The sequence below is a fragment of the Mustelus asterias genome, chromosome 5 (assembly GCF_964213995.1).
Source record: "Mustelus asterias chromosome 5, sMusAst1.hap1.1, whole genome shotgun sequence".
NCBI lineage: Eukaryota > Metazoa > Chordata > Chondrichthyes > Carcharhiniformes > Triakidae > Mustelus > Mustelus asterias.
In genome coordinates this window covers 14,443,973-14,471,375 of record NC_135805.1, presented here as the reverse complement: position 1 = coordinate 14,471,375, position 27,403 = coordinate 14,443,973, and the positions used below count along the sequence as shown (strand labels likewise).

Genomic DNA, 27,403 nt, shown 5'->3' with positions numbered 1-27,403 from the left:
GCAGTGACGGACTGACCCCGGCTACATGAGGAGTGCAGTGACGGACTGACCCCGGCTACATGAGGAGTGCAGTGAGGGACTGACCCCGGCTACATGAGGAGTGCAGTGAGGGACTGACCCCGGCTACATGTCGAGTGCAGTGAGGGACTGACCCCGGCTACATGAGGAGTGCAGTGAGGGACTGACCCCGGCTACATGAGGAGTGCAGTGACGGACTGACCCCGGCTACATGAGGAGTGCAGTGAGGGACTGACCCCGGCTACATGAGGAGTGCAGTGAGGGACTGACCCCGGCTACATGAGGAGTGCAGTGAGGGACTGACCCCGGCTACATGTCGAGTGCAGTGAGGGACTGACCCCGGCTACATGAGGAGTGCAGTGAGGGACTGACCCCGGCTACATGAGGAGTGCAGTGAGGGACTGACCCCGGCTACATGAGGAGTGCAGTGACGGACTGACCCCGGCTACATGAGGAGTGCAGTGAGGGACTGACCCCGGCTACATGAGGAGTGCAGTGACGGACTGACCCCGGCTACATGTCGAGTGCAGTGACGGACTGACCCCGGCTACATGAGGAGTGCAGTGAGGGACTGACCCCGGCTACATGAGGAGTGCAGTGACGGACTGACCCCGGCTACATGAGGAGTGCAGTGAGGGACTGACCCCGGCTACATGAGGAGTGCAGTGAGGGACTGACCCCGGCTACATGAGGAGTGCAGTGACGGACTGACCCCGGCTACATGTCGAGTGCAGTGAGGGACTGACCCCGGCTACATGAGGAGTGCAGTGAGGGACTGACCCCGGCTACATGAGGAGTGCAGTGAGGGACTGACCCCGGCTACATGAGGAGTGCAGTGACGGACTGACCCCGGCTACATGAGGAGTGCAGTGACGGACTGACCCCGGCTACATGAGGAGTGCAGTGACGGACTGACCCCGGCTACATGAGGAGTGCAGTGAGGGACTGACCCCGGCTACATGTCGAGTGCAGTGACGGACTGACCCCGGCTACATGAGGAGTGCAGTGAGGGACTGACCCCGGCTACATGAGGAGTGCAGTGACGGACTGACCCCGGCTACATGAGGAGTGCAGTGACGGACTGACCCCGGCTACATGAGGAGTGCAGTGAGGGACTGACCCCGGCTACATGTCGAGTGCAGTGACGGACTGACCCCGGCCTCGGCTAAATGTCATTTGCAGTAAGGGTCCGAGAGGATGGGGGCAGCGAGAGGGTCCCTCACCCTATAAGTTCCTGTTGGCTCCCTGTCATTCCACAGGTCAGCACTTTGCGGCCCTCTCACTGGGTCCGGCCCTCTCGCTGGGTCCAGTTGGGGCTGGGTCTATTTCTCATCGGCTTCACCTTTGTGAGAGCAAAGCCACTTTCCCATCATTCCTCCCCTTGGTCTTGTGTTCAGGTATCGGAGGGGAAAGGTGGGCAGCCCGTTTGAAATAAAAACACATCCACTGAAGGCCCCTTCCCCAATCTGGACAGTGCAGGTGCAGTGTCGTAGACCTGGTTGGTTTCAAAGAGAATCAGTGCCCCACTGCTCTCTTGTAGAGAAGGATACTCATTGTACAGCAAACTGGAGTCTGTGACTTGTGTTTGGACACCTTTCCCCAGCGGAACGTCCACTCCGTCCATCTTGATGGTGGCACCGGGATCCGGAGCTGTCTTCCCAACCCCTGTGGAGAAAGTGGAAGCAGAGTTTTCTCGCAGAGGTGTCAGTGATATTCCTAGCCAGCCTGACACCCTTTGCTCAGCCCCCTGCAGCCGAACAGGGAATTGAAGCTAATCCCTCTTAACCCACAACACCCACCACCCTCCGCTTTGCAAGCTGCTGCTTCGCTTGCCATTGCAGAGTGGGGCTCAGGATCCCCAGAGCTATCTTCCATCAACAGCACGGATTGCTCTGCAGCCCCACCCCCACGAGAGATCAAAATGCAATCTCTTCATCTTCTCCCTCGAGGAAGCACACAGGAATGGGAGGGAGATGAAGATGCTGCTTCCAAACCTGTGTGTTCTTCCCTCAGAGAACAGAATGGAAGAACTTACAGTCTGAAAGGCCCAAGGAGAACTCTCCTTCTAAGTCAACACACAACTCAGTCCTGTATGCAGGGAGCAGATTTATGGGCTGCTAAAGGATGGGGCTACACACATCCCCCCCAGGCACGAGAAACCTTCCCCACACACGCGCCCCCGCCCCCTGCCCTCGCGTCTCCGCCCCCTGCCCTCGCGTCTCCGCCTCCTGCCCGCGCGCCCCCGCCCCCTGCCCTCGCGTCTCCGCCCCCTGCCCTCGCGTCTCCGCCCCCTGCCCTCGCGTCTCCGCCCCCTGCCCTCGCGTCTCCGCCCCCTGCCCTCGCGTCTCCGCCCCCTGCCCGCGTGCCTCCGCCCCCCTGCCCTCGCGTCTCCGCCCCCTGCCCTCGCGTCTCCGCCCCCCTGCCCTCGCGTCTCCGCCCCTGCGTCTCCGCCCCCTGCCCTCGCGTCTCCGCCCCCTGTCCTCGCGTCTCTGCCCCCTGCCCTCGCGTCTCCGCCCCCTGCCCTCGCGTCTCCGCCCCCTGCCCTCGCGTCTCCGCCCCTGCGTCTCCGCCCCCTGCCCTCGCGTCTCCGCCCCCTGCCCTCGCGTCTCCGCCCCCTGCCCTCGCGTCTCCGCCCCCTGCCCTCGCGTCTCCGCCCCCCTGCCCTCGCGTCTCCGCCCCCCTGCCCTCGCGTCTCCGCCCCCTGCCCTCGCGTCTCCGCCCCCTGCCCTCGCGTCTCCGCCCCCCTGCCCTCGCGTCTCCGCCCCCTGCCCTCGCGTCTCCGCCCCCTGCCCTCGCGTCTCCGCCCCCTGCCCTCGCGTCTCCGCCCCCTGCCCTCGCGTCTCCGCCCCCCTGCCCTCGCGTCTCCGCCCCCTGCCCTCGCGTCTCCGCCCCCTGCCCTCGCGTCTCCGCCCCCTGTCCTCGCGTCTCCGCCCCCTGCCCCCGCGTCTCCGCCCCCTGCCCTCGCGTCTCCGCCCCCTGCCCTCGCGTCTCCGCCCCCCTGCCCTCGCGTCTCCGCCCCCTGTCCTCGCGTCTCCGCCCCCTGCCCCCGCGTCTCCGCCCCCTGCCCTCGCGTCTCCGCCCCCTGCCCTCGCGTCTCCGCCCCCTGCCCTCGCGTCTCCGCCCCCTGTCCTCGCGTCTCCGCCCCCTGCCCTCGCGTCTCCGCCCCCTGCCCTCGCGTCTCCGCCCCCTGCCCGCGCGCCCCCGCCCCCCTGTCCTCGCGTCTCCGCCCCCTGCCCTCGCGTCTCCGCCCCCCTGCCCTCGCGTCTCCGCCCCCTGCCCTCGCGTCTCCGCCCCCTGCCCTCGCGTCTCCGCCCCCTGCCCTCGCGTCTCCGCCCCCTGCCCTCGCGTCTCCGCCCCCTGCCCTCGCGTCTCCGCCCCCTGCCCTCGCGTCTCCGCCCCCTGCCCCCGCGTCTCCGCCCCCTGCCCTCGCGTCTCCGCCCCCTGCCCTCGCGTCTCCGCCCCCTGCCCTCGCGTCTCCGCCCCCTGCCCTCGCGTCTCCGCCCCCTGCCCTCGCGTCTCCGCCCTCTGCCCGCGCGCCCCCGCCCCCTGCCCTCGCGTCTCCGCCCTCTGCCCGCGCGCCCCCGCCCCCTGTCCTCGCGTCTCCGCCCCCTGCCCTCGCGTCTCCGCCCCCTGCCCTCGCGTCTCCGCCCCCTGCCCTCGCGTCTCCGCCCCCTGCCCGCGCGCCCCCGCCCCCTGCCCCACGGCTGTGCTTACCTTTCACGCTGTGTTTGCCTTTTGGTAGTTTTGTAACGTGATTTGCTCGTTTCAACTCGTGCCTGTGAAAACACAATATCTGACAGTAAGTGCCCTCACAAACAGTTTGTGAGTCCACAAACTGGGCTCAAACTGAGCCCATCAGTTCAACTGAAAAGTTCAAAGCTCATCACAGTAGGAAGCTACCAACTCCAATCCCAGAGCGAGTGCCATAAAGCAGGTACCAATCCAATCTCAGTCCTCGCCCCACACTGGAGATATCTACCTCAGTCCACGCTTGCACATTCTCAAGTTCCCCCAAACTACTGCCAATTCCAGTCTCTTCGCTGGCTCTTATTAATCCATCATAAAGGAGGACTTGTGGTACAGTGGGTAGTCTCTCTGCCCCTGAATTGGAAACTCCGGGTTTAAGTCCCACTGCAGGACCTGAGGGCCAAGGTGCGTTCACAACACTGAGCGTCGGCTTGTAAATCTTTCCAACATACCAGCAGCACACTTTTAGTGCGAGAGAAAGTCCTCATCAGCCATGTGATGGAAAGCAGATGGAGCTGCTATCATCATCATTCATAGCTCTGGGACCTACAAGTATGTAATGGTGCTTGTTGTTGGACCCCTCGAGGGGGTTGGGGGGGGGGGGCAGCTGGTTGGATGGCCAGTGTGGATCAGTGGTGCCAACAGCACCAATGGGAATTCAATCCCATTCCGGCAGGGGTGGATTTGGAACCCACCTTCTTGCCCTACCAGTGGTGGGGATTGTGGTGCCATGGGTTATTTACTTTTGGGCAGAAAACCACCCTTTGTAAATGTCTATCAGCCTTCTGGTGAATAAGGACCTCTTGGTACCTGTTCAAACTGCCCTTTTACTGGCTGCCTTCACCTGTTTGAAGTTCAAACTATTTTATGAACCTACCTTTCCTGAATAAATGAGCTTGAGTAGTCTGGCTCTTCTGCATTTATTTTTCTCCAGGCTCTGTATATAAGAATAGACTATCTTCCTCACCATGTGCATCGTGAGACTTACATCCCCATATGCTCCCATAGAAACATAGAAAACAGAAGCAGGAGTAGGCCATTGCTTTTGATCATGGCTGATTATCAAATTCAATATCCTGATCCCCCTTCCCCCCCATATCCCTTTAGCCCCAAGAGCTATATCTCTTTTTCTCACCCCAGGGTTGGCCCTGACTCCCTTCTCTATCACTGTCACCACCGCTGGTGGGTCTGTCCTGTCAGTGGGTTGGTGATGGTGGTGTTTGAGACCTTGTCGGTAAGGTACAATTCCCCAGTTTTGGCTAGAAAGGAGGACTACAGGACCGAGTGTGGCATTGCTCGTTCTAGTGCTTCAGTCAATGAGGGTATTTATTCAACTTGCAAGACAGCTCAGGATGGGAGATTTGCTTTCCCTGAAGGAACCAGGAGGACAATGGTCAGCAGTTTTCAATTCCAGATTTATTAACTGAATTTAAACCAGCTCTCTGCGGTCCAGTGATCTTTAAATAAATCCAGTGGCATGAGTGAGATTTGAACCAGGTTCCCTGAGCCACTGGCTCTCCAGTCTGTGACTTAACCACTAGGCCACAGTGTCTCCCCCACCAGGGTTGTGGATAGTGACTTGAAGTAGGAACACAGTTGGTTTCTCTCTTGCTGACTCGGTAAGGGAGACACTGAGACTAGCTCTATGGATCCGGGCTCAGGTTAGTGAACTCAACCAAGGCTAGGGATCGAATCCAGGACCTTCCAAATCTGTAGAACCGAGTGCTGGGGGTGGTTTACATCACTGAGCCATCAGTTCTAGGCATCGCAAGTCCACAATGATACATCAGACAGAGTTAACTGGAACCAGATGGGTTAAATTACAAATACAGGTTGCATAATCCAGATTTGTATTCCCTCAAGATTTGAAGTTAGTGGGTGATCTAATTGAGGTGTTAATCAGACAAAGTCAATATGGATTTACAGATCTATTGGAATTCTTTGAGGGTATAAATAGTAGAGTTGACCAAGGAGAATCTGTGGATGTGGTTTATTTAGACTTTCAGAAGGCTTTCAACAAGGTCTCACATAACAGACTGTGTCAAGTTAAAGCACATGGGATTGCAAGTAACGTCTTGAGATGGATAGAAAGCTGGGTCCTTTTCTGATTGGCAGTCAGTGGGAGCTAGTGGGGTTCTGCAGGTATCTGTGCTAGGACCCCAACTGTTCACATTACACATTGATGAGTTGGAAGAGGGAACTAAATGTATTATCACCAGGCTTGCAGAGGATACAAAGTTAGGTGGGAGGGTGGGCTGTGAGGAAGATGCAGAGATGCTTCAGTGTGATTTGGACAGGCTGAGTGTGTGGGTATCTGCATGGCAGCTGCAGTATAATGTGGATAAATGTGAAGTTATCCACTCTGGTAGCAATAATAGGAAGAGAGGTTATTGCTTGAATGGGTGCAAATTGAGAGAGGTAGATACTCAGCGAAACCTTGGTGTCCTCGTGCATCAGTCACTGAAAGTGCGCGCGCAGGTACAGCAGGCAGTAAAAACAGCAAATGGAATGCGGGCCTTCATTGCAAGAGGATTTGAGTCTAGGGATAGGGATGTTTTGCTGCAATTTTTAGGGTGTTGGTGAGGCCACATCTGGAGTACTGTGTGCAGTTTTGGTGTCCTTATCTGAGAAAGGATGTCCTTGCTATAGACAGAGTATAGCGAAGGTTTACCAAGCTGATTCCTGGGATGGCAGGTCTGTCATATGAGGAGAGACAAAGTCGGTTAGGTTTACATTCACTGGAGTTTAGAATTGTGAGAGGGGATCTCATAGAAACGTATAAAATTCTAACAGGGTTAGACAGAGTAGATTCAGAAAGAATGTTCCCAATGGTGGGGCAGTCCAGAATAGGGGTCCATAGTTTGAGGATAAGGGGTAAACCTTTTAGAACTGAGGCGAGGAGAAATTTCTTCATCCAGAGGGTGGTGAATGTGTGGAATTCACTACCACAAAAGTTGTCTGATTTCAAGAAGAAATTAGAGATAGCTCTCGGGGCTAAAGGAATCAAGGGATATGGGGGGGGGAGATCAGGATATTGAATTTGATGATTAGCAATGATCAAAATGAATGGCGGAGCAGGCTCAAAGGGCCGAATGGCCTACTCCTGCTTCTAGTTTCTATTAAAGGAGTTGATAAGAGCAACTATTTCCACTGGTGGGAAGTCAGGAACAGAAGGTAATTAGAGCTAGAAATGGAAACAGAAAATGCTGGAAAAACTCGCAGGGGTCTGGCAGCATCTGTGGAGAGAGAAACCTAGTTAACGTCTTGAGCCCAATATGATCTCTCTTCCGAGAAATTCAAGATTGGTGGCACCAAGGGCAGTGAAAATCTGGAACTCTCTCCTCCTCCAAAAAAAACTGGTGAGGCTGGGCTTCAATTGAAAATTTTGAAGTGCCTTACGAGCCTGGTTGAGTTCTTTGAAAATGTGACCAAACACATTGACGAAGGAAGAGCGGTGGATGTGGTCTATATGGACTTCAGCAAGGCGTTCGATAAGGTCCCCCATGCAAGACTTCTTGAGAAAGTGAGAGGGCATGGGATCCAAGGGGCTGTTGCCTTGTGGATCCAGAACTGGCTTGCCTGCAGAAGGCAGAGAGTGGCTGTGGAGGGGTCTTTCTCTGCATGGAGGTCAGTGACCAGTGGAGTGCCCCAGGGATCTGTTCTGGGACCCTTGCTGTTTGTCATTTTCATAAATGACCTGGATGAGGAAGTGGAGGGATGGGTTGGTAAGTTTGCTGACGACACCAAGGTAGGTGGTGTTGTGGATAGTTTGGAGGGATGTCAGAAGTTGCAGCGAGACATAGATAGAATGCAAGACTGGGCGGAGAAGTGGCAGATGGACTTCAACCCGGATAAGTGTGAGTGTGTGGTGATCCATTTTGGCAGATCCAATGGGATGAAGCAGCAGTATAATATGAAGGGTACCATTCTTAGCAGTGTAGAGGATCAGAAGGACCTTGGGGTCCGGGTCCATAGGACTCTTAAATCGGCCTCGCAAGTGGAGGATGCGGTCAAGAAGGCGTACGGCGTACTGGCCTTCATTAATCGAGGGATTGAGTTTAGGAGTCGGGAGATAATGCTGCAGCTTTATAGGACCCTGGTTAGACCCCACTTGGAGTACTGCGCGCAGTTCTGGTCACCTCATTACAGGAAAGATGTTGAAGCCATTGAAAGGGTGCAGAGGAGATTTACAAGGATGTTGCCTGGATTGGGGGGCATGCCTTATGAGGATAGGTTGAGGGAGCTTGGTCTCTTCTCCCTGGAGAGACGAAGGATGAGAGGTGACCTGATAGAGGTTTACAAGATGTTGAGAGGTCTGGATAGGGTAGACTCTCAGAGGCTATTTCCAAGGGCTGAAATGGTTGCTACGAGAGGACACAGGTTTAAGGTGCTGGGGGGTAGGTACAGAGGAGATGTCAGGGGTAAGTTTTTCACTCAGAGGGTGGTGGGTGAGTGGAATCGGCTGACGTCGGTGGTGGTGGAGGCAAACTCGTTGGGGTCTTTTAAGGGACTTCTGGATGAGTACATGGGATTTAATGGGATTGAGGGCTATAGATAGGCCTAGAGGTGGGGATGTGATCGGCGCAACTTGTGGGCCGAAGGGCCTGTTTGTGCTGTGGCTTTCTATGTTCTATGTTAAGTATTAGTGACGGTATTAAGGGTTATGGAACCAAGACAGGTAACTGGAGCTGAGATGCAGATCAGCAATGAACTAATGGTAAAGCAGGTTTGAGGGGCTGAGCGGTCTCCTCCACTTCCTAAATCAACTCACTTCTCACATGAATTGCAAATTAATCCTTCACAAACAGACAATGAAAGTGGGATTTGCTACTCACATGTTCCCCAATGCTACTTCAGCCAGCAGAATTAACCCCACAGGTTCGGCCTGCGACGTGTGGCAGTAATTTGCACTTTTGGAAACCATGTCGGCAAAATATACGCCTTTACCGAACATGTAACCAGTCTGTTGGGAAGCAAAAGAATAATAAATGCAATGATGGAACATTCTCCTTCACACGCCCCTCATCTTTCACTCTTCATCCATTACTGCCGCTGTCCCAAGAGGGAAGTGGGCCAACAGGAGGCAAAAGCAGTCCGGTCAAGGACAGCAAACCATCGACTGCAGGGGGAAGCAGTTTGGAAATGGAGCACAGATATGTGGCACAGATCAGGAGCCACATCGAGGGTTTATATGGGGGTATATGTTGTAAACCCGTCAGTTGCAAGGCAACCAAGGAATTGGTTTGCATCAAGCAGTAGGATAGTGTGCCTAGCAACAGACTGCATTTATATAGTGCCTTTAACAATGCAAAACATTACCAAGCTGCTTCAACAAGAGCGTTAGCCAACACTGAGCCCAGCAATTAAATATTAGAATAGCTGGCCGCGATTTTAGTGGATTTTTAAGAGGGATCTAAAAGGAGCAAAAGAGGTTTATTGATGCAATTCCGGAGCTTAGGGCATTGGCAAAGTAGAGGGCATGTAAGAGGCCTGAATTGGAAGAATTAAGTGATCTCAGAGGATTGTAAAGCCGGAGGAAATTACAGAGCTAGGGAATAGAGTTCCATGGAGTAATTTGAACAGAAGGGTGAGAATTTTAAAATGGAGGTGTTGGTATACAGGGAGACAACGCCAGTCAGCGAGCACATGGGGTGGGGTTTGTGATGGATGAGACACTGATGTTGCACTCCTGTCTGGAGCACTCTATACAGCCCCAGTCACCAGATCACTGTAAACGGTACTGCTGTCTTCCAGAAGTACGAAGCAAAAAACTCAAACAAACCTGGGATATTAGGAACATACAGACGGATTACAGCCTGACGGAATGCTTCATCTTAAAAGTTACACCAGTGACTTTAGCAAAATCCACAGGATAAACTTTCAGCCTGAGTGCGAAATCAACTTCACCAAACTTCTGTAAAGTAAGATCATGTTTTATTAAAAATAACAGGTGGCTAATCCAGCCTCAGGTTTGAGAGATCTGTTGTTCAGCTGAAAATCCAGCTCCACTGGGACAGCTTTGGCTTAGTGAAAACACACTCCCTCTTGAACCAAGAGGTTGGGAGTTCATGTCCCACCTCCAGAGACTTGCGCACAATCTCAGCTAACACTCCCAGTGTAATAATGAGGGACAGCATGTTAGAAAAGGTTCCTGTCAGGTGGATGTTAAAGATCCCAATGCACAGGTGGCCTTGGTCAATGTTCCTCCCTTAATCCAGCTTTATTCCAAAACCAACCATGGAAAACAAGTGTAATGTATCTCGTTCACTGTTTGTGGGATCAGACTGTGCACTGATGGGGGGGGGGGAGAGAGAGAGAGAGAGAGAGAGAGAGAGAACCCCTGCACCTTCCAACCCACCCGATAAATAATAACAATGAAAATAAAATACAAGTGCCATGATTGGACCAACTTTGTCCGCTGCTTCACTGTTTAGACGCTCGGTCCCCACCTCCCTCACTCACCACGGGAGCCTCTGGCGGCGCGATGCGGAGACCCTGTGACAAGATGCCAGCAAAGTTGGTGATGCGAGACCCGTGCCAGAGCAGCTGCCGGTTGTGAAGCTCGCTGAAGGGCCCAAAACGCTGTTCTTCCCCCTCACGCTTAATCTTAAATATCTACCGGAAAGGAAAAAGACTTCACAATGTGAAAACTAACCCATTCCAGATCTTTGTGCTACACACACACACACACACCAAGGAGCAAAAACATATCATGCTGAATACAGGCAACAGGTGCACTGGCTATGTGGGAGGGGTGTACACACCAGCACGTGGCAAAAAGGAGGCAGTTTGCAGCCAAAGCTTATTCCAGTGTCCTTGTGTGAAGGTACTGAACCACACTGGATACTTACCCGCAGCAGTCGACTGCTTACCCATGCTTTCCAAGGCCCTCCCAAGGTAAGTCAGCTGTTCCACTGCAAAGGGGAAAAACAACCAAGCCCGACAACACCCACTTCCACAGTATCTGCACTGCTGGGCTCTGGATCCTCCTGGTCCGTGTAGCTCAGTATCCCACTGTCTGGGGCACTGACTCACCGAAACCAATCAAAGAACAAAGAAAGAACAAAGAACAGTACAGCACAGGAAACAGGCCCTTCGGCCCTCCAAGCCTGTGCCGCTCCTTGGTCCAACTAGACCAATCGTTTGTATCCCTCCATTCCCAGGCTGCTCATGTGACTATCCAGGTAAGTCTTAAACGATGTCAGCGTGCCTGCCTCCACCACCCTACTTGGCAGCGCATTCCAGGCCCCCACCACCCTCTGTGTAAAAAACGTCCCTCTGATGTCTGAGTTATACTTCGCCCCTCTCAGCTTGAGCCCGTGACCCCTCGTGATCGTCACCTCTGACCTGGGAAAAAGCTTCCCACTGTTCACCCTATCTATACCCTTCATAATCTTGTATACCTCTATTAGATCTCCCCTCATTCTCCGTCTTTCCAAGGAGAACAACCCCAGTCTACCCAATCTCTGCTCATAGCTAAGACCCTCCATACCAGGCAACATCCTGGTAAACCTTCTCTGCACTCTCTCCAATGCCTCCACGTCCTTCTGGTAGTGCGGCGACCAGAACTGGACGCAGTACTCCAAATGCGGCCTAACCAGCGTTCTATACAGCTGCATCATCAGACTCCAGCTTTTATACTCTATACCCCGTCCTATAAAGGCAAGCATACCATATGCCTTCTTCACCACCTTCTCCACCTGTGTTGCCACCTTCAAGGATTTGTGGACTTGCACACCTAGGTCCCTCTGTGTTTCTATACTCCTGATGACTCTGCCATTTATTGCATAACTCCTCCCTACATTATTTCTTCCAAAATGCATCACTTCGCATTTATCCGGATTAAATTCCATCTGCCACCTCTCCGCCCAATTTTCCAGCCTATCTATATCCTGCTGTATTGCCCGACAATGCTCTTCGCTATCCGCAATTCCAGCCATCTTTGTGTCGTCCGCAAACTTGCTGATTACACCAGTTACACCTTCTTCCAAATCATTTATATATATCACAAATAGCAGAGGTCCCAGTACAGAGCCCTGCGGAACACCACTGGTCACAGACCTCCAGCCGGAAAAAGACCCTTCGACCACTACCCTCTGTCTCCTATGGCCAAGCCAGTTCTCCACCCATCTAGCCACTTCAGGGAGCTCCAGGTTCTGTTTCAACGGGGAGTCACCGCTGCAGACGTATGTACATGGCGGAACTGACGCGAGGGGAAAGCAGAAAGCCAGCGCGATACAAAGGCCTGGGCCTCATGGTCAACAAGGCTGCTGTCATCTGAGTTGCAGCGAGGAAGCACTGAAAGGAGATGAGCAGGGTTCGTGCTGAGGACAGGCCCGAGGTCCCCTCACTTGTTTAAATTAGTGTGAGGGAGGGCATTCAGGAAAATCTGCTCCCTTTCTCTCCTGGAGAACAAAGAAAACTGGGGTTTTGGGTGGGAGTGGGCAGATTAGGTCCCAATGTTGTAGGAAGGTTTAAGAATATAATTGATGCAGGCCCCTTAGACAAGCCTCCCATCAAAGGCCTAGGAAGGGGACAGTCAGTATCCATGACAACTCCCAACTGCTGTATCCAAGGTTAGGCTGAGCAGTGTGTGAAGTGTTAATACACTCACCTCCATCACATCGAGATCATACTGGTTGTGTGTAGCAGCATGTGTGTTTTTAACATAGTCTCTTATTATCTTGGCTTCATCTGCTTGCCTGTCCAGAACCTAAAACAAAGAGTTTATAGAATACAGGAAACAGTTAAGAGACAATCACAAGTGGAGCAATGTCGATATTAACTCTTGGGTGGCTGACTGGGACACGATGGAGAGATTGTGGGTGGGGGAAAGGTGATCACACTGCTATGGAAGTGTTAAATAAAATCAGGGAGTTACATTATTTCAGAGGTTCATCCATAGCCAGAGCCACGGCCCAGCAACTGCTGAGGTCCAGACCGGATCAAAGCCTGGGATCCTCATGGTCTGTATAGCTCAGTCTCCCACTTCCCCAAACTGCTGTTTCCTCTCTCTAATATGGAGACTGTTGGTGGTGGTATGGCCCACACTTGTATCCCAGCAAAAGGGTTAATCCCCACACTGCCGATGTCCACAGAACGTTTATCTCTAGTGTGGAGCATCATCAACAGGACAGCCAGATCCAAACCTTCACAATCTTTCTACCCAGAATCCAGGGACACAGATCCACTGCGGTAACCTGCGGAAGCTCAGAACACGCACTGTGAATGGTTCAGCCAGTGACCGAGTGATTCAGGAGGCTGCTGGGAAACGTACAGGGATTGGCTTAAACGGAGAGGGTTACACCAGTCACCTTGATGTCTGTGTGCAGCTTCTCATAATTGACATCGATTGGATTCTTGGCGTCATCTTCCTTGCCACCTTTGAGAAGACTGTAGGCAACCTCAATATCCAGCAGGCTGTCCAACATCTGCACTTTGACCTGGTGAGCAAAGGAAGGAACAGCAAGGTCAGAGGAGCTCCAAATGACAGGTCAGAGAGAAAAATAGCGGCTTATTCAAACTTTTACAGTTTCACAACCGAAACTCATTCTGTGGCCATTCTAGACTCTGGATGTTCATGGCAGGGTAATGAACGTAAAGCTGCCAAGTCTAACTTAGTCAATCTCATTTCCATCCCAACCAAAACAATTAGACTAAATCCAGATTGAAACTGTATGGCCCAGAACAAACAGTGCAATTAGTTATTGAACAGTAAGTGAAATGGAGGTACAGGGGTATCTTGAACATTATATTTCACTCTGCGACTGTACAGCAACCCAGCACAAACCTGGTCCCCATTCTGAAATCTGTTCTGGATATTTCACAGGATATAATGATAGAAAGAAGCCACTCAGGATCATAACAACTCTCTGGAAATGTGCATACAGTAGCACTCACTTTAGGCATCAGAGGACAGGCCCCAAGGGTGGGAAAGCTTCATGTAATGCCCGTCTTAGTTTAGAAATAAATGACTGGCTCTAGATATTAAACATGGGAAAATATACTGATGTCTACGATGTCACAAATCTACAGAACTGGTCTCCTTGGAAACGGCTGCCCTTTCACTCCTGGAGTTAATCCAGCACCCAGACATGATAACAAGCTGCTCTCTCAGATAGTCCAGTCTGATTTGTGCTCATGGTTGTGTAACAAGTGTAGCTGCAAAGTAAAGGACAAATGAATGACTGCCCTGTATCTCAGTAATAAGCGATCAATCACAGCCCTTAAGGAGATCGTGAGGATGTGTATTGAAGTGTCAATTTCTGACAAGGCTGGCGTTTAAGGGAGAAGGACATGGAGGGAGGGCAAGGAGAGGGACTTTATTCCAGATTGTGACATGCAGCAAAATTAGATAACACAGGGCGAGACTAGAAATTCCTGCCCGAGGTCAACGGATATCTCCGTTGTCCGCCCCTCACCCGCTCCGATTCCATGGTGGGAAAGGCGGTAGAATTCCGGTGACACTGTTCTTGTATGAAGTCTGTGAGGTAGGCACATACAGCAGCACACCCTTCATTATTCTCAAGGGCATTAATGAGTTAGGAAAATCTCCCACATCCGCTTACCTTACCCAGCAGTAAAATACTCCAAATGTATCACAGAATTAGCCAGCACGGAGGAGGCCATTCAGCTTGTCATTTTAAAAATATTTCATGGGGTGCGGCATTACCAGCAGTTATTGCCCATCTGTAGTTGCCCTTGGTGTAGGTACACCCACCATGCTGTTAGGGGGGAAATTCCAGGATTTTGACCCAATGACAGTGAAGGAACGGAGATATATTTCCAAGTCGGGATTGTAAGTGACTTGGAGAGGAATCTCCAGGTGGTGGTGTTCCCAGGTATCTGCTGTCTTTATCTTTCATGACTGAGCTAGCTCTTGGACGGATCTATTCCGTTAGTCCCACTCCCCTGCTCTTTCTCATCAGCTCTCTATCCAATTCTCTTCCAGAATATCAGGAATAGGAGTAGGATTAGGCCTTTCGATCTCACAAGCCTACTCTGTGACAGAATGGCTGATCTATCTCCCTGGTCTGTTTCCACCACCCAATTCACAACCGTTCTGCATGAAAATACTGCTCATCTGGCTCTTCATCCCAATTATCTTTTTATTTATGTCCTCTAGTTACCGGCTCTCTTTTCTAGGGCAAACAATTCCTCCCCATCTGCTCCAATCAAAACTCCTCACCATTTTGAAAATAACTCGTTCTCAATGTAATTATCACCCCGGTCACCTGGATATATTCTTCATTGTTCAAGAGTGGTGGTTTCTTCATTCCAAAGTCATGTGGTATGAGCGTGTAGAAGCGATTGGAGAGGTCCAGTATCTGCGATTCTGTCCCATTGTTCGCGACAACCTTAACACAGCAAAACGATAGACATTTACCAGCTCCTACAGAGAATCATCTCTCCCGACATGCAGCCCCGATTTTTGGAAAAGGAATTAACTTCCATTTTTTACATTTCCTTTGCTCTGGGGGCTTGTGGGTGTTACTGGGCGAGTCTCGGATTTATTGCCCCCCTTTCCTGGTCGTCCCGAGGAGATGGTGGGCTTTCTTAACTGGTTGTGGTCTTTGTGGTGACGGTGCACTCACGGAGGGGTTCAGGAGGGTGATAATCAGTTCCCCTTGTGGCCTTGTTCTTTGATGGAGCCATCCAGCTGGGAAGTGAATTCATTTTGCAGCGTGCACGGAGTCAGGCAGACTGGGGAGAAGCAGTGCCCAATGCACTATGTACTATACGCAGTGTACACCATACACGTGTTGCACAGAGACGTTTTGACTCTGCCACCAGTCCACTTATCAGGTTTTTTTTGGCCTGGAAAGTGGGGTGGGGTCCACAATTCATAGTGGGATTTGAATTCACAGCCTCTGAGCATTGCTATTGCATTCCCCCAACCACGAGGCCACCGCAAGGAGAGGGAACTGCCACCCTACCTGCTGAACCTCACTGAGGATGGCGTAAGCACTCTGGATCTGCCTCTTGCTCAGTTTGCCCAGGGGCATCTTCTGAAGATCGATCTGTTGGGAAAGAAACATAGCAATCAATGGTGCAGGAAGACAAGAACTACAGTCTTTCCACCACAGCCAGATACATATAGAAAATGTTCTTTGGAAACAGAAGTGTATATACTTCAGACATCATGAAAGAAAGCCCATCATTTGGAATCTGCAGTGCAAATTGTCCAAAAAAGGCAAGTATTCTCTCCATAAATACTGCCTGACCTGCTGAGTTTTTCCAGCATTTTTGTTTTTAATCAAGGAAAATATTTGTTGATTATCTTTGAATCCTGTCCTCCTCTAATTAACCCAAGTATCGGCCAACAAGCAATTAGCCTCTGAGTGAGCCAGGAAGGTACAATTACACCCCGCAGAAACACACAGTTGCACAGCAGAATACCACCCAATCCTAGGAGATCTCCAGTGGTGTTGCTCCCTTCACTGTGAGGGGATCAACAGGAGCCACAGCACCACCCTGGTCTGCAGCCAGTGAATACAATGATCAGGGTCTGTCTACATAGGTAAATTGCATCTTAAATGCACGCAATCGGTTTCAACATGAAACGTTGACATCAAAGTGTGCGAAAATTGTGACAAACAGAATGTGGACAGGAAATATATGCCTACAGAGTTTTAAATCCAGGTAGGATACAATAGTCCTTATGAAACAATCCCTCCACTTAACCTAGTGTGAGGGACTATTTCAACAGGGGAAAGACGCGCAAGTATTTCCAAAGTGAGGCTAACCAGATAGCTCATTCAATGAGCTGACACAGGCATGAATGGCCTCCTGTGTTGCAAAATTCCCAAATTAAAAGAAAATGGAGGTGTACAGGCCTGAATAATCAAGGAAAATATTCGCTGATTATCTTTGAATCCTGTCCTGAAAGGTAGACAAGTCCCCAGGGTCTGATGGGATATACCCCAAAATACTGAGAGGCGCAAGGGAGGAAATTACTGGGGCCTTGAGAGAAATCTTTGTATCCTCACTGATTACAGGGGAGGTCCCAGAGGATTGGAGAATAGCCAATGTTGTTCCTTTGTTTAAGAAGGGTCGCAAGAATAATCCAGGTAATTACAGGCCAGTGAGCCTTACATCAGTGGTAGGGAAATTATTGGAGAGGATTCTTTGAGACAGGATTTACTCCCACTTGGAAATAAGTGGACGCATTAGCGAGAGGCAACATGGTTTTGCGAAGGGGAGGTCGTGTCTCATGAGCTTGATCGAGTTTTTCAAGGAAGATTGATGAGGGTAAGGCAGTGGATGTTGTCTACATGGACTTCAGTAAGGCCTTTGACAAGGTCCCTCATGGCAGACTGGTGCAGAAGGTGAAGTCGCATGGGATCAGAGGTGAGCTGGCATGGTGGATACAGAACTGGCTCGGTCATAGAAGATTTGATTTGATTTGACAGAGGGTAGCAGTGGAAGGGTGCATTTCTGAATGGAGGGCTGTGACAAGTGGTGTTCTTCAGGGATTAGTGCTGGGACCTTTGCTGTTCGTAATATATATAAATGATTTGGAAGAAAATGCAACTGGTTTGATTAGTAAGTTTGCGGATGACACAAAGGTTGGTGGATTTGGGGATAGCGATGAGGACCATCAGAGGATACAGCAGGATATAGATCCGTTGGAGGCTTGGGCGGAGAGATGGCAGATGGAGTTTAATGCGGAAAAGTGCGAAGTGATTCACTTTGGAAGGAGTAACAGGAATACAGAGTACTGGGCTAATGCTAAGATACATGGTAGTGTGGATGAACAGAGGGATCTGGGTGTCCATGTGCATAGATCCCTGAAAGTTGGCACCCAGGTTGACAGGGTTGTTAAGAAGGCGTACGGTGTGTTAGCTTTTATTGGTAGAGGGATTGAGTTTCGGAGCCATGAGGTCATGTTGCAGCTGTACAAAACTCTAGTGCGGCCACACTTGGAGTATTGCGTACAGTTCTGGTCGCCGCATTATAGGAAAGATGTGGAAGTGTTGGAAAGGGTGCAGAGGAGATTTACCAGGATATTGCCTGGTATGGTGGGAAGGTCTTATGAGGAAAGGCTGAGAGACTTGAGGCTGTTTTCGTTAGAGAGAAGGTGGTTAAGAGGTGACTTAATAGAGGCATACAAGATGATCAGAGGATTAGATAGGGTGGACAGTGAGAGCCTTTTTCCTCGGATGGTGATGGCTAGCATGAGGGGACATAGCTTTAAATTGAGGGATGATAGATATAGGACAGAGGTCAGCGGTAGGTTCTTTAGTCAGAGAGTAGTAAGGGCGTGGAATGCCCTGCCTGCAACAGTAGTGGACTCGTCAACATTAAGGGCATTTAAATGGTCATTGGATAAACATATGGATGATATTGGAATAGTGTCGGTTAGATGGGCTTTAGATTGGTTTCACAGGTCGGCGCAACATCGAGGGCTGAAGGGCCTGTACTGCGCTGTAATGTTCTATGAATAAACAGTAATTTTTAGTACTTGGTCAAAGGGTCCAGCTTCCCCAATACACCAGCTGAACACATCCTATTCACTAAAAAATGTGACAGTTTTCCTCACCCTGTACTTGACCCCATGACGGCCTCGCACCTCCAATCGTGCCCCCTCCCCACCACCCCCGACGGCCTCGCACCTCCAATCGTGCCCCCCCCCGACAGCCTCGCACCTCCAATCGTGCCCCCCCCCCCCCCCGACGGCCTCGCACCTCCAATCGTGCCCCCTCGCTCACCCCACTCCAGTCCTCATACCTCAAACTCCACCATGGCTTTCTTCATACTCTCTACATCGAAGATGGTCTTGATGAGGTCCTGCACAGCCTTATCCAGCTTGGATTTGGTACTGGAATTTGCAGTTAGCTTCTTCACAGCTTCTTCATCCTATGGGCAGAGGGATTGAGAAACATCAGTTACTGAAGGTACAATACTGGTGGAGTGACATCGCAGAGACTGTGGGGTGGGGGGGTTACGTTTAGTAACGGGGTAATTTAAAAATGTTTTTTTTTTCACGGGATGTGGGTGTCGCTGGCTGGCCAGCATTTACTACCCATCCCTAATTGCCCTGAGAAGGCGGTGGTTAGCTGCCTTCTTGAACCACTGCAGTCCATGTGGTGTAGGTACACCCACAGTGCTGTTAGGGAGGGGGGGGGGTTCCAGAATTTTGACCCAGCGACAATGAAGGAATGGCAATATATTTTCAAATCAGCAGTGTGGGGTTTGTGGGGGGAGGGGGAACTTCCAGACGGTGCTGCTCCCATGTGTTTGCTGCCTTTGTCTTTCTAGGTGGCAGCGGTCAGGGGTTTGGAACGTGCTGTCTAAGGAGCCTTGGGAAGATTCCTACAGTGCATCTTGTAGAAGGTACTGCCATTGTGCGGCAATGGTGGGAGTGAATGCTTGTGGAAAGGGTAGCAATCAAACGGGCTACTTTGTCCTGGATGGTGTTGAGTTTCTCGAGTGCACCCATCCAGGCAAGTGGGGAGTGTTCCATCACACTCCTGGCTTGTGGCTTGTAGATGGTGGACAGGCTCTTGGGAGCCAGGAGGGGAGTTACTCTCCACAGAATTCCTAGCCTTTGACCTGCTCCAGTAGCGACAGTTTTTATACGGCAATATGAATGTAATGGGGCAAGTTGAAGAAGCTGCTTAACAAAGAAAGCAAATAGAATCATAGGCTTTGTTAGTAGATGCAAAGAGCACAAAAGCAAGTGAGTATTGTGTTCATTGACCTGAAACAGAGTAAATGTTTTAGGTCAGCGACCTTTCACCACAATTGCCTGACGTACTGAGTATTTCCAGAATTTACCATGCGTCATTGTAAAACTTTGCTTTTGTAATGTGTTGAGTTCTTAGTCCCACAGGTTTGGAAGCAGCTCAAGGCTTTGGACAGGGCGAAGAGGAGGTCTAACAGATTGGTGCTGGAGGAAAAGCTGCTTCTGGTCTCCGTAAAGCACAGAAGATTTGATAGAGGTGTTGTAAAATCATCAAACATTTGAACAAGGTAAATAAGCGGCAGGATGGTCACTAACCAGAGGAACACGGGTTAAAAGGCAAAAGAGCCAGAAGAAGATAAGTTATTTTTTAATGCAGAGAGTTGTGATCTGGCGGGCATGCAAAGCCGGTGAGGTTGATAGACACAGAGTGAATAAACATTTTTGAACGGCATTCGGCACGTTTGGTTTCATCGGTCAGAACATTGAATACAGGAGTTGGGACGTCTTGAAGTTGTACAAGGCATTGGTAAGGCCACACTTGGAATACTGTGTGCAATTCTGGTCACCCTATTATAGAAAGGATATTATTAAACTAGAAAGAGTGCAGAAAAGATTTACTAGGATACTACCGGGACTTGATGGATTGAGTTATAAGGAGAGGCTGGATAGACTGGGACTTTTTTCTCTGGAGTGTAGGAGGCTATGGGGTGATCTTATAGAGGTCTATAAAATAATGAGGGGCATAGATCAGCTAGATAGCTGGTATCTTTTCCCACAGGTAGGGCAGTCTAAAACAAGAGGGCATAGGTTTAAGGTGAGAGATACAAAAGGGTCCAGAGGGGCAATTTTTCCACACAGAGGGTGGTGAATGTCTGGGACAAGCTGTCAGAGGTAGTAGTAGAGGCGAGTACAAGTTTGTCTTTTAAAAAGCATTTAGATAGTTTCATGGGTAGGATGGGTATAGAGGGATATGGGCAAAACACAGGCAATTGGGACTAGCTTAGTGGTTAAAAAAAAGGCAGCAGGGACAAGTTGGGCCGAAGGGCCTGCTTCCATGCTGTAAACCTCTGTGACTCTATGGCAACAGAATCAATGGGATAGAGCAGCCTGACCAATGAGGAAAAAGCAGGGAAGTGGGACTGATTGGACAGATCTTTCAAAGGAGCCAGTACAGTACGATTGGCTGAACAACCCATCTCAATGAATGAATGAATGACAATGTGAATTAATAACAGCTGCAGGAACATTTGGATTGCCTGCTGCGCGATCCATCTAGATTGGCAAATACCTGGCACATTGTTGGAGGGATAATGGGGTTGATGAATAACCACTGCCATCGATTTCTGCTGATGAATCATCTTTGGGATAGGTGGGGGGGGGGGGGGGGGGGTGGGGGGAGGAGAGAGATGGTCCAGGGTTTTTGGGGGTGGACGGTCCAGGGTTTGGGGGGAGGGGGACAGTCCAGGGTTTGGGGGGGGGGGGGGGGGGACGGTCCAGGGTTGGGGGGGGGGGGGTGACGGTCCAGGGTTGGGGGGGGGGGTGACGGTCCAGGGTTGGGGGGGGGGGTGACGGTCCAGGGTTGGGGGGGGGGGGGGGTGACGGTCCAGGGTTGGGGGGGGGGGGGGGTGACGGTCCAGGGTTGGGGGGGGGGGGGGGGTGACGGTCCAGGGTTGGGGGGGGGAGGGTGACGGTCCAGGTTTGGGGAGGGGGGGGGGGGAACGGTCCAGGGTTGGGGAGGAGGGGGGACGGTCCAGGGTTGGGGAGGAGGGGGGGGACGGTCCAGGGTTGGGGAGGAGGGGGGGACGGTCCAGGGTTGGGGAGGAGGGGGACGGGGACGGTCGAGGGTTGGGGAGGAGGGGGACGGGGACGGTCGAGGGTTGGGGAGGAGGGGGGGGGGGGAGAATGGTCCAGGGTTCGGGGGGGGGGAATGGTCCAGGGTGAGGAGCGGAACCCACCTGGCCATAGTCGATCTCCAGGGGATAAAATCTGTTGGGGTATTTGGTGAAGTTCTTGGAATGCCAGGCATTGCCTGTCTTTTCCTCGTAAAGCCCCAGGAAATGGTCGACCGCTTCCTCTTTGGACGACATCTTCTCCAGTTTGTTGCCACCAATGGTGGTCCCCACGCGGCCCCAGGACCTGAAGACCCAGTACCTGTGGGAGCGGAGCCAAGCTTCGAGTCAGAGCACCGGACTTAATACAATAATCACCCACGACTCTGGAATTCCTTTACTGTTTAAATCCCTGGCCCACTACCTTGTTGCCTGGAATCCACCCCCCTCCCCTACCCACTCCAAGGCTTGCTCGGACAGATTAGCCACTAGACAGGGACGATGCCATGACGCCGAGTGCCCTGTTTCCACCTGACCCATCAAACTGAATGCAGGCAAGGTCAGGATCTGCCTCATGGTCAAACAGCCTATTGGGGCCTCGACTTGTGAAGACTGGTTGGTACAGCAGCCATCAAAAATCGTCGCAGCAAGCTCCTGAGGGAAAGGAACAGAACCAAAGAGTGAAGATAAGCCCCAAGGTCACTGCCCCTAGGCTAGACCTCCAACTTCACTTCTGCAGCCTCCTCCTCTGGGGGTTCAGAGTGAGGGCGGGGATGTTGGATTTGGGATCTTTCTGATCGACCATGCTGAGCTACTTGCTGATCCAGGAGTGAAGATAGATTTTCCCACTCGCACACCAGGTAGAGTTAATTCTAGAAATACACAGAAACAAACCACCCATCCAAGTAAATCGCCATCACGTCTATACTCTATGCGAGGCAGTTAGTGAGGGCGGGAGAGCACGGGCGCGAGGACCGCACGTGAGCAAGCGGGGACAGAACAGGTGCCCACCCGTGCGCAAGCGGGGGCAGGGTACAAAAAGGGAGACGGAGGGAGGCAGAGGAGGGACAGAGAGAGGGAGATAGAGAGTGAGGGACTGAGACACAGAGATTGATAAACTAGAAAGAGGGACAGAGGTTATTGAGAGGAAACAAAGAGTAGGAATTAATGGGTACTTTTAAAATTGGCAGGCAGTAACTAGTGGGGTGTCACAGGGTTCGGTGATGGGACCCCAGCTATTCAGAATATGTATTAATGATTTGGTTGAGGGAACAAAATGTAACATCTCAAAGTTTGCAGATGATACCAAGTTGGGTGGGAGGGTGAACTGTGACGAGGAGCAGAGATCCTTCAGAATGATCTGGACAGATTGGGTGAGTGGGCAAATCAATGGCAGATGCAGTATAATTTGGATAAGTATGAGGTTATTCACTTTGGAAGCAAACACAAGGCGGCAGATTACTACCTGGGAGAGGGGAGTGTGCAGCGGGACCTGGGTGTCCTTGTGCACCAGTCGCTGAAGGTAAGCATGCAGGTGCAGCAGGCGGTAAAGGAGGCAAATGGTATGTTGGCCTTCATTGAGAGGGGTTTCAAGTACAGGAGCAGGGATGTGTTGTTGCAATTATCCAGGGCCTTGGTGAGGCCACTCCTAGAGTATTGTGTGCAGTTTTGGTCTCCTTTTCTGAAGAAGGATGTTCTTGCTCTCAAGGGAGTGCAGCGAAGGTTTACCAGGCTGATTCCAGGGATGGTGGGATTGATGTACGAGGAGAGATTGACTAGGTTAGGATTGTTTTCGCTGGAGTTCAGACGAATGAGGGAGGGATCTCATAAAGACTAATAAAATTCTAACAGGACTAGACAGGGTAGATGCAGGGAGGATGTTCCCGATGGTGGGGGAATCCAGAACCGGGGTCACAGTCTGAGGATTCAGGGTACACCATTTAGGACGGAGGTGAGGAGACATTTCTTCACCCAAAAAGTGGTGAACCTGTGGAATTCATTGCCACAGGAAGTAGTTGATGCCAAAACATTGAATGTATTCAAGAGGCGGCTGGATATAGCACTTGGGGCGAATGGGATCAAAGGTTATGGGGGAAAAGCAGGATTAGGCTATTGAGTTGGATGATCAGCCACGATCGTAATGAATGGCGGAGCAGGCTCGAAGGGCTGAATGGTCTCCTCCTGCTCCTATCTTTTATGTTTCTATGAATGGCACAGCAGGGAGGCAGTGGCATAATGGTATTGTCCATGGACCAGTAGTCCAGAGACCCAGCGCAATGCTCTGGGGACCTGGGTTCAAATCCCTCCACAGCAGATGTTGAAAATTTGAATTCAATAAAAATCTGCAATTAAAAAGTCTTAATGACGATGGCCTAGTGGTATTATCACTAGGCTATTAATCCAGAAACTCAGCTAATGTGCTGGGGACCTGGTTTCGAATCCCGCCACAGCAGATGGAGAAATTTGAATTCAATAAAAAAAATCTGGAATTAAGAATCTACTGATGACCATGAAACCATTGTCGATTGTCAGAAAAACCCATCTGGACACTAAAGCTGTCCTTACCCTGTCTGGTCTACATGTGACTCCAGAGCCACAGCAATGTGGTTCACTCTTAACTGCCCCCTGAAACGACCAAGCAAGCCACTCAATTCAAGGGCGATTAGAGATGGGTAATAAATGCTGTCCCAGTCAGCGATGGCCACGTTCCATGAACAAATAAAAAAATAAGGCATGAGGGGCTGAATGGTCTACCTCTGCTCAGAGTTATGAGATGAGAGAGAGAGACACAGAGGGGCAGTAAGACAGAGGGGCAGAGGGAGAGAGAGAAGGAACAAAATCTCCCTCTTCGCCCTCCCCACATCCCTAAATACACAAGAAAATGGGATGACAATGCAACCACCAAGGTTGTTTCTTGTAGCAGGGGTATCTCAATCCAGAATGCCCCTTTAGACCAGGTTCCTTGTTGATGAACACGATAAACTTGTCTAAAATATCTCAATCGGCATTGATACTCTGCAAGGTTCATCAATAAAGACCTGGGTTCAATTCCTCCCCATTCTCTAACACAGTTGGGCCAGCAGGAATGATCCCAGTGACTCCCAACAGAGGGGCCTCCTTCACCATACCCACCCTCAGTTGGAGGGTCCGTCTGCACAAGGCAGAGTCCACACTGAACCCAACACCAACCTCCGTTTGTTGTCATCCTCCAGCAGCTGCAGCTTGTAGTAGGAGTTTGAACCACGGGAGATATCGACCAATCCCAGCGTGGCGCTCAGAATCTTGCCGCCCTGCTCAAAGACATGAGCCGAGTCCTCAAGCCCTGGAAACGAATAAACCAGAGTATGGGGTTGCCCAATTCACAACTCAACTCAGCCTTCCCCTGCACCCACCGACTCTCTCACTCCAAACCTGCTTTCACTCCTAATGTCCCCGAGATTCCAAGCCGATCAACCTTGGCTCTCCACCAACCCTTGATTTCAGCTCACCGTAAACCTGGAGTCATGGCTTATTGGGATCTTGCTGATCGACCATGCGGAGCTACTTGCTGATCCAGGAGTGAAGATGGGTTTTCCCATTTGGAGACTCTCACTCGCACACCAGGGAGAGTTCATTGTAGAAATACACACAGAAACAAACCACCCATCCAAGTAAATCACCATCACGTCTATACTCTGTGCGAGGCGGTTAGTGAGGGCGGGAGTGCAAGCGCATGAAGACCGCATGTGAGCGGGCAGGGACCCGCACGCGAACAGGGGCAGAGGGCCCACCCACCTGCCCGAACGGGGGCAGAGGGCCCACCCACCTGCCCGAATGGGGGCAGAGGGCCCACCCACCTGCCCGAACGGGGGCAGAGGGCCCACCCACCTGCCCGAACGGGGGCAGAGGGCCCACCCACCTGCCCGAACGGGGGCAGAGGGCCCACCCACCTGTCCGAACGGGGGCAGAGGGCCCACCCACCTGCCCGAACGGGGGCAGAGGGCCCACCCACCTGCCCGAACGGGGGCAGAGGGCCCACCCACCTGCCCGAACGGGGGCAGAGGGCCCACCCACCTGCCCGAACGGGGGCAGAGGGCCCACCTACCTGCCCGAACGGGGGCAGAGGGCCCACCCACCTGCCCGAACGGGGGCAGAGGGCCCACCCACCTGCCCGAACGGGGGCAGAGGGCCCACCCACCTGCCCGAACGGGGGCAGAGGGCCCACCCACCTGCCCGAACGGGGGCAGAGGGCCCACCCACCTGCCCGAACGGGGGCAGAGGGCCCACCCACCTGCCCGAACGGGGGCAGAGGGCCCACCCACCTGCCCGAACGGGGGCAGAGGGCCCGCCCACCTGCCCGAACGGGGGCAGAGGGCCCGCCCACCTGCCCGAACGGGGGCAGAGGGCCCGCGCACCTGCCCGAACGGGGGCAGAGGGCCCACCCACCTGCCCGAACGGGGGCAGAGGGCCCACCCACCTGCCCGAACGGGGGCAGAGGGCCCACCCACCTGCCCGAACGGGGGCAGAGGGCCCACCCACCTGCGCGAACGGGGGCAGAGGGCCCACCCACCTGCCCGAACGGGGGCAGAGGGCCCACCCACCTGCCCGAACGGGGGCAGAGGGCCCACCCAGCTGCGCGAGTGGGGGCTCGCCTCCGAGTCAGAAGGTTGCGGGTTCAAGTCCCACTCCGGAGACCTCAGCACAAAGATCAAGGCTGACAACTTCAGTGCAGCATCGAGGGAGTGCTGCTCTGCCGGAAATGTTCTCCTATAGGTGAGATGTTAAACTGAGGCCTCCCCCCTATCTGCCCCCTCAGGTGGATGTAAACGATGCCCCACGGTCACTATTTAGGACAGCCTCCTGGTGAGTTTTCAGACCACTTTGAGCAGTTGCTGGAGTCAGGGCCTCTGATGTTGCCTCACAATCCCAACTCTTCCGTGAGTGAGTGAGTGAGCAGATTAAGGTGTCCTTCAAATGTGCAACGCTTGTTCCAAGGCTTTAGTGCTCAGGGGACAGGCAAAAATGCCGTAAGGATTTTTAAAAACTTAATTTGAGACTTGACATGGGTTGAATATAACCGGCTCAGGAGGAACAGGTGTCAGGGGGACGCATTTTACACAGAGGGTGGTGGGGGCCTGGAATGCACTCCCAAGCAAGGTGGTTGAGGCGGACACGCTGGGATCGTTTAAGACTTATCTGGATAGCCACATGAACAGACTGGGAATAGAGGGATACAAACGAATGGTCTAGTTGGGCACATGAGTGGCGCAGGCTTGGAGGGCCGAAGGGCCTGTTCCTGTGCTGTATTGTTCGACTTTACACCTCTGGCTGCCAAATCCCTCCAACACTTTCTTCAGCTCATGTCTGGGTTTATTGTAGACTAACAAAGAGATTGATAATTATGCATAGTCAACAACTCCATTATTCTTTGATCATTGTACCAGGAGGATTGGTGAACATGATGATTAACATCCAGCAATTGCTACGTTCCTATGGAAACACCTGCAGCTGGTTCCGATATTCAGGCTCCACATACCAGAATCAGGATCAACAGCACCTCCTCCTTTAACTGTTAGCTTCATCTTCTTCTCGGACTTGCTGGAGCCTGTGAGAGAGAGTTCAAACCTGACTGAGTATCATCCTTAGCAACACAAGCATTCAAATTAGGAGGAGTAGGCCTCAAACCTGCTCAGCCATTCAATAAGATCATGGCTGACCTGATTGTGGCCTCAACTCCACATTCCCGCCCATCCCCAAACTCCCTAGTCAAGAATGGGGTTGGTTTAGCTCAGTTGACTGGACGGCTGGTTTGTGATGCAAAGCAACACCAACAGCGTGGGTTCAATTTCCGTATCAGCTGAGGTTATTCATGATGGCCCTGCCTTCTCAACCTTGCCCCTCGCCTTGGTTAAATCACTCAAAGGTGGAGAGCAGCTTATGGTTATCTGGGACTGTGGCAGCTTTAGTCAAGAATCTACCGAGCTCTGCCTTAAAAATATTCACCGACTCTACCTCCATCACGCTCTGGGGGAGAGAGTTCCAAAGACACTCAACTGTATGAGGGGAAAAGTTTCTTCTCATCTGTCCTAAATGGGCAACTCTAACTCTAATTCTTGATTCTCCCACAAGGGGAAACATTCTC

The 27,403-nt window shown here is 51.9% G+C and overlaps 1 protein-coding gene across 1 annotated transcript in view; it reads right to left on the bottom strand.

Moving 5' to 3' along the window:
- The window catches only part of parp1 (poly (ADP-ribose) polymerase 1), a 60,206-nt gene that overhangs the window by 908 nt on the left and 31,895 nt on the right, over positions 1-27,403 (bottom strand). Inside the window, exons 11-22 of the mRNA XM_078212196.1 lie at positions 26,798-26,866; positions 24,472-24,604; positions 21,409-21,604; positions 18,496-18,624; positions 15,702-15,785; positions 15,000-15,122; positions 13,080-13,208; positions 12,380-12,478; positions 10,228-10,380; positions 8,601-8,728; positions 3,733-3,794; positions 1,569-1,683 (exon numbers count right to left, since the gene is read on the bottom strand). Of these exons, the coding sequence (XP_078068322.1) occupies positions 1,569-1,683; positions 3,733-3,794; positions 8,601-8,728; positions 10,228-10,380; positions 12,380-12,478; positions 13,080-13,208; positions 15,000-15,122; positions 15,702-15,785; positions 18,496-18,624; positions 21,409-21,604; positions 24,472-24,604; positions 26,798-26,866 (1,420 nt within the window). The remainder of the gene's footprint in view (positions 1-1,568; positions 1,684-3,732; positions 3,795-8,600; positions 8,729-10,227; positions 10,381-12,379; positions 12,479-13,079; positions 13,209-14,999; positions 15,123-15,701; positions 15,786-18,495; positions 18,625-21,408; positions 21,605-24,471; positions 24,605-26,797; positions 26,867-27,403) is intronic.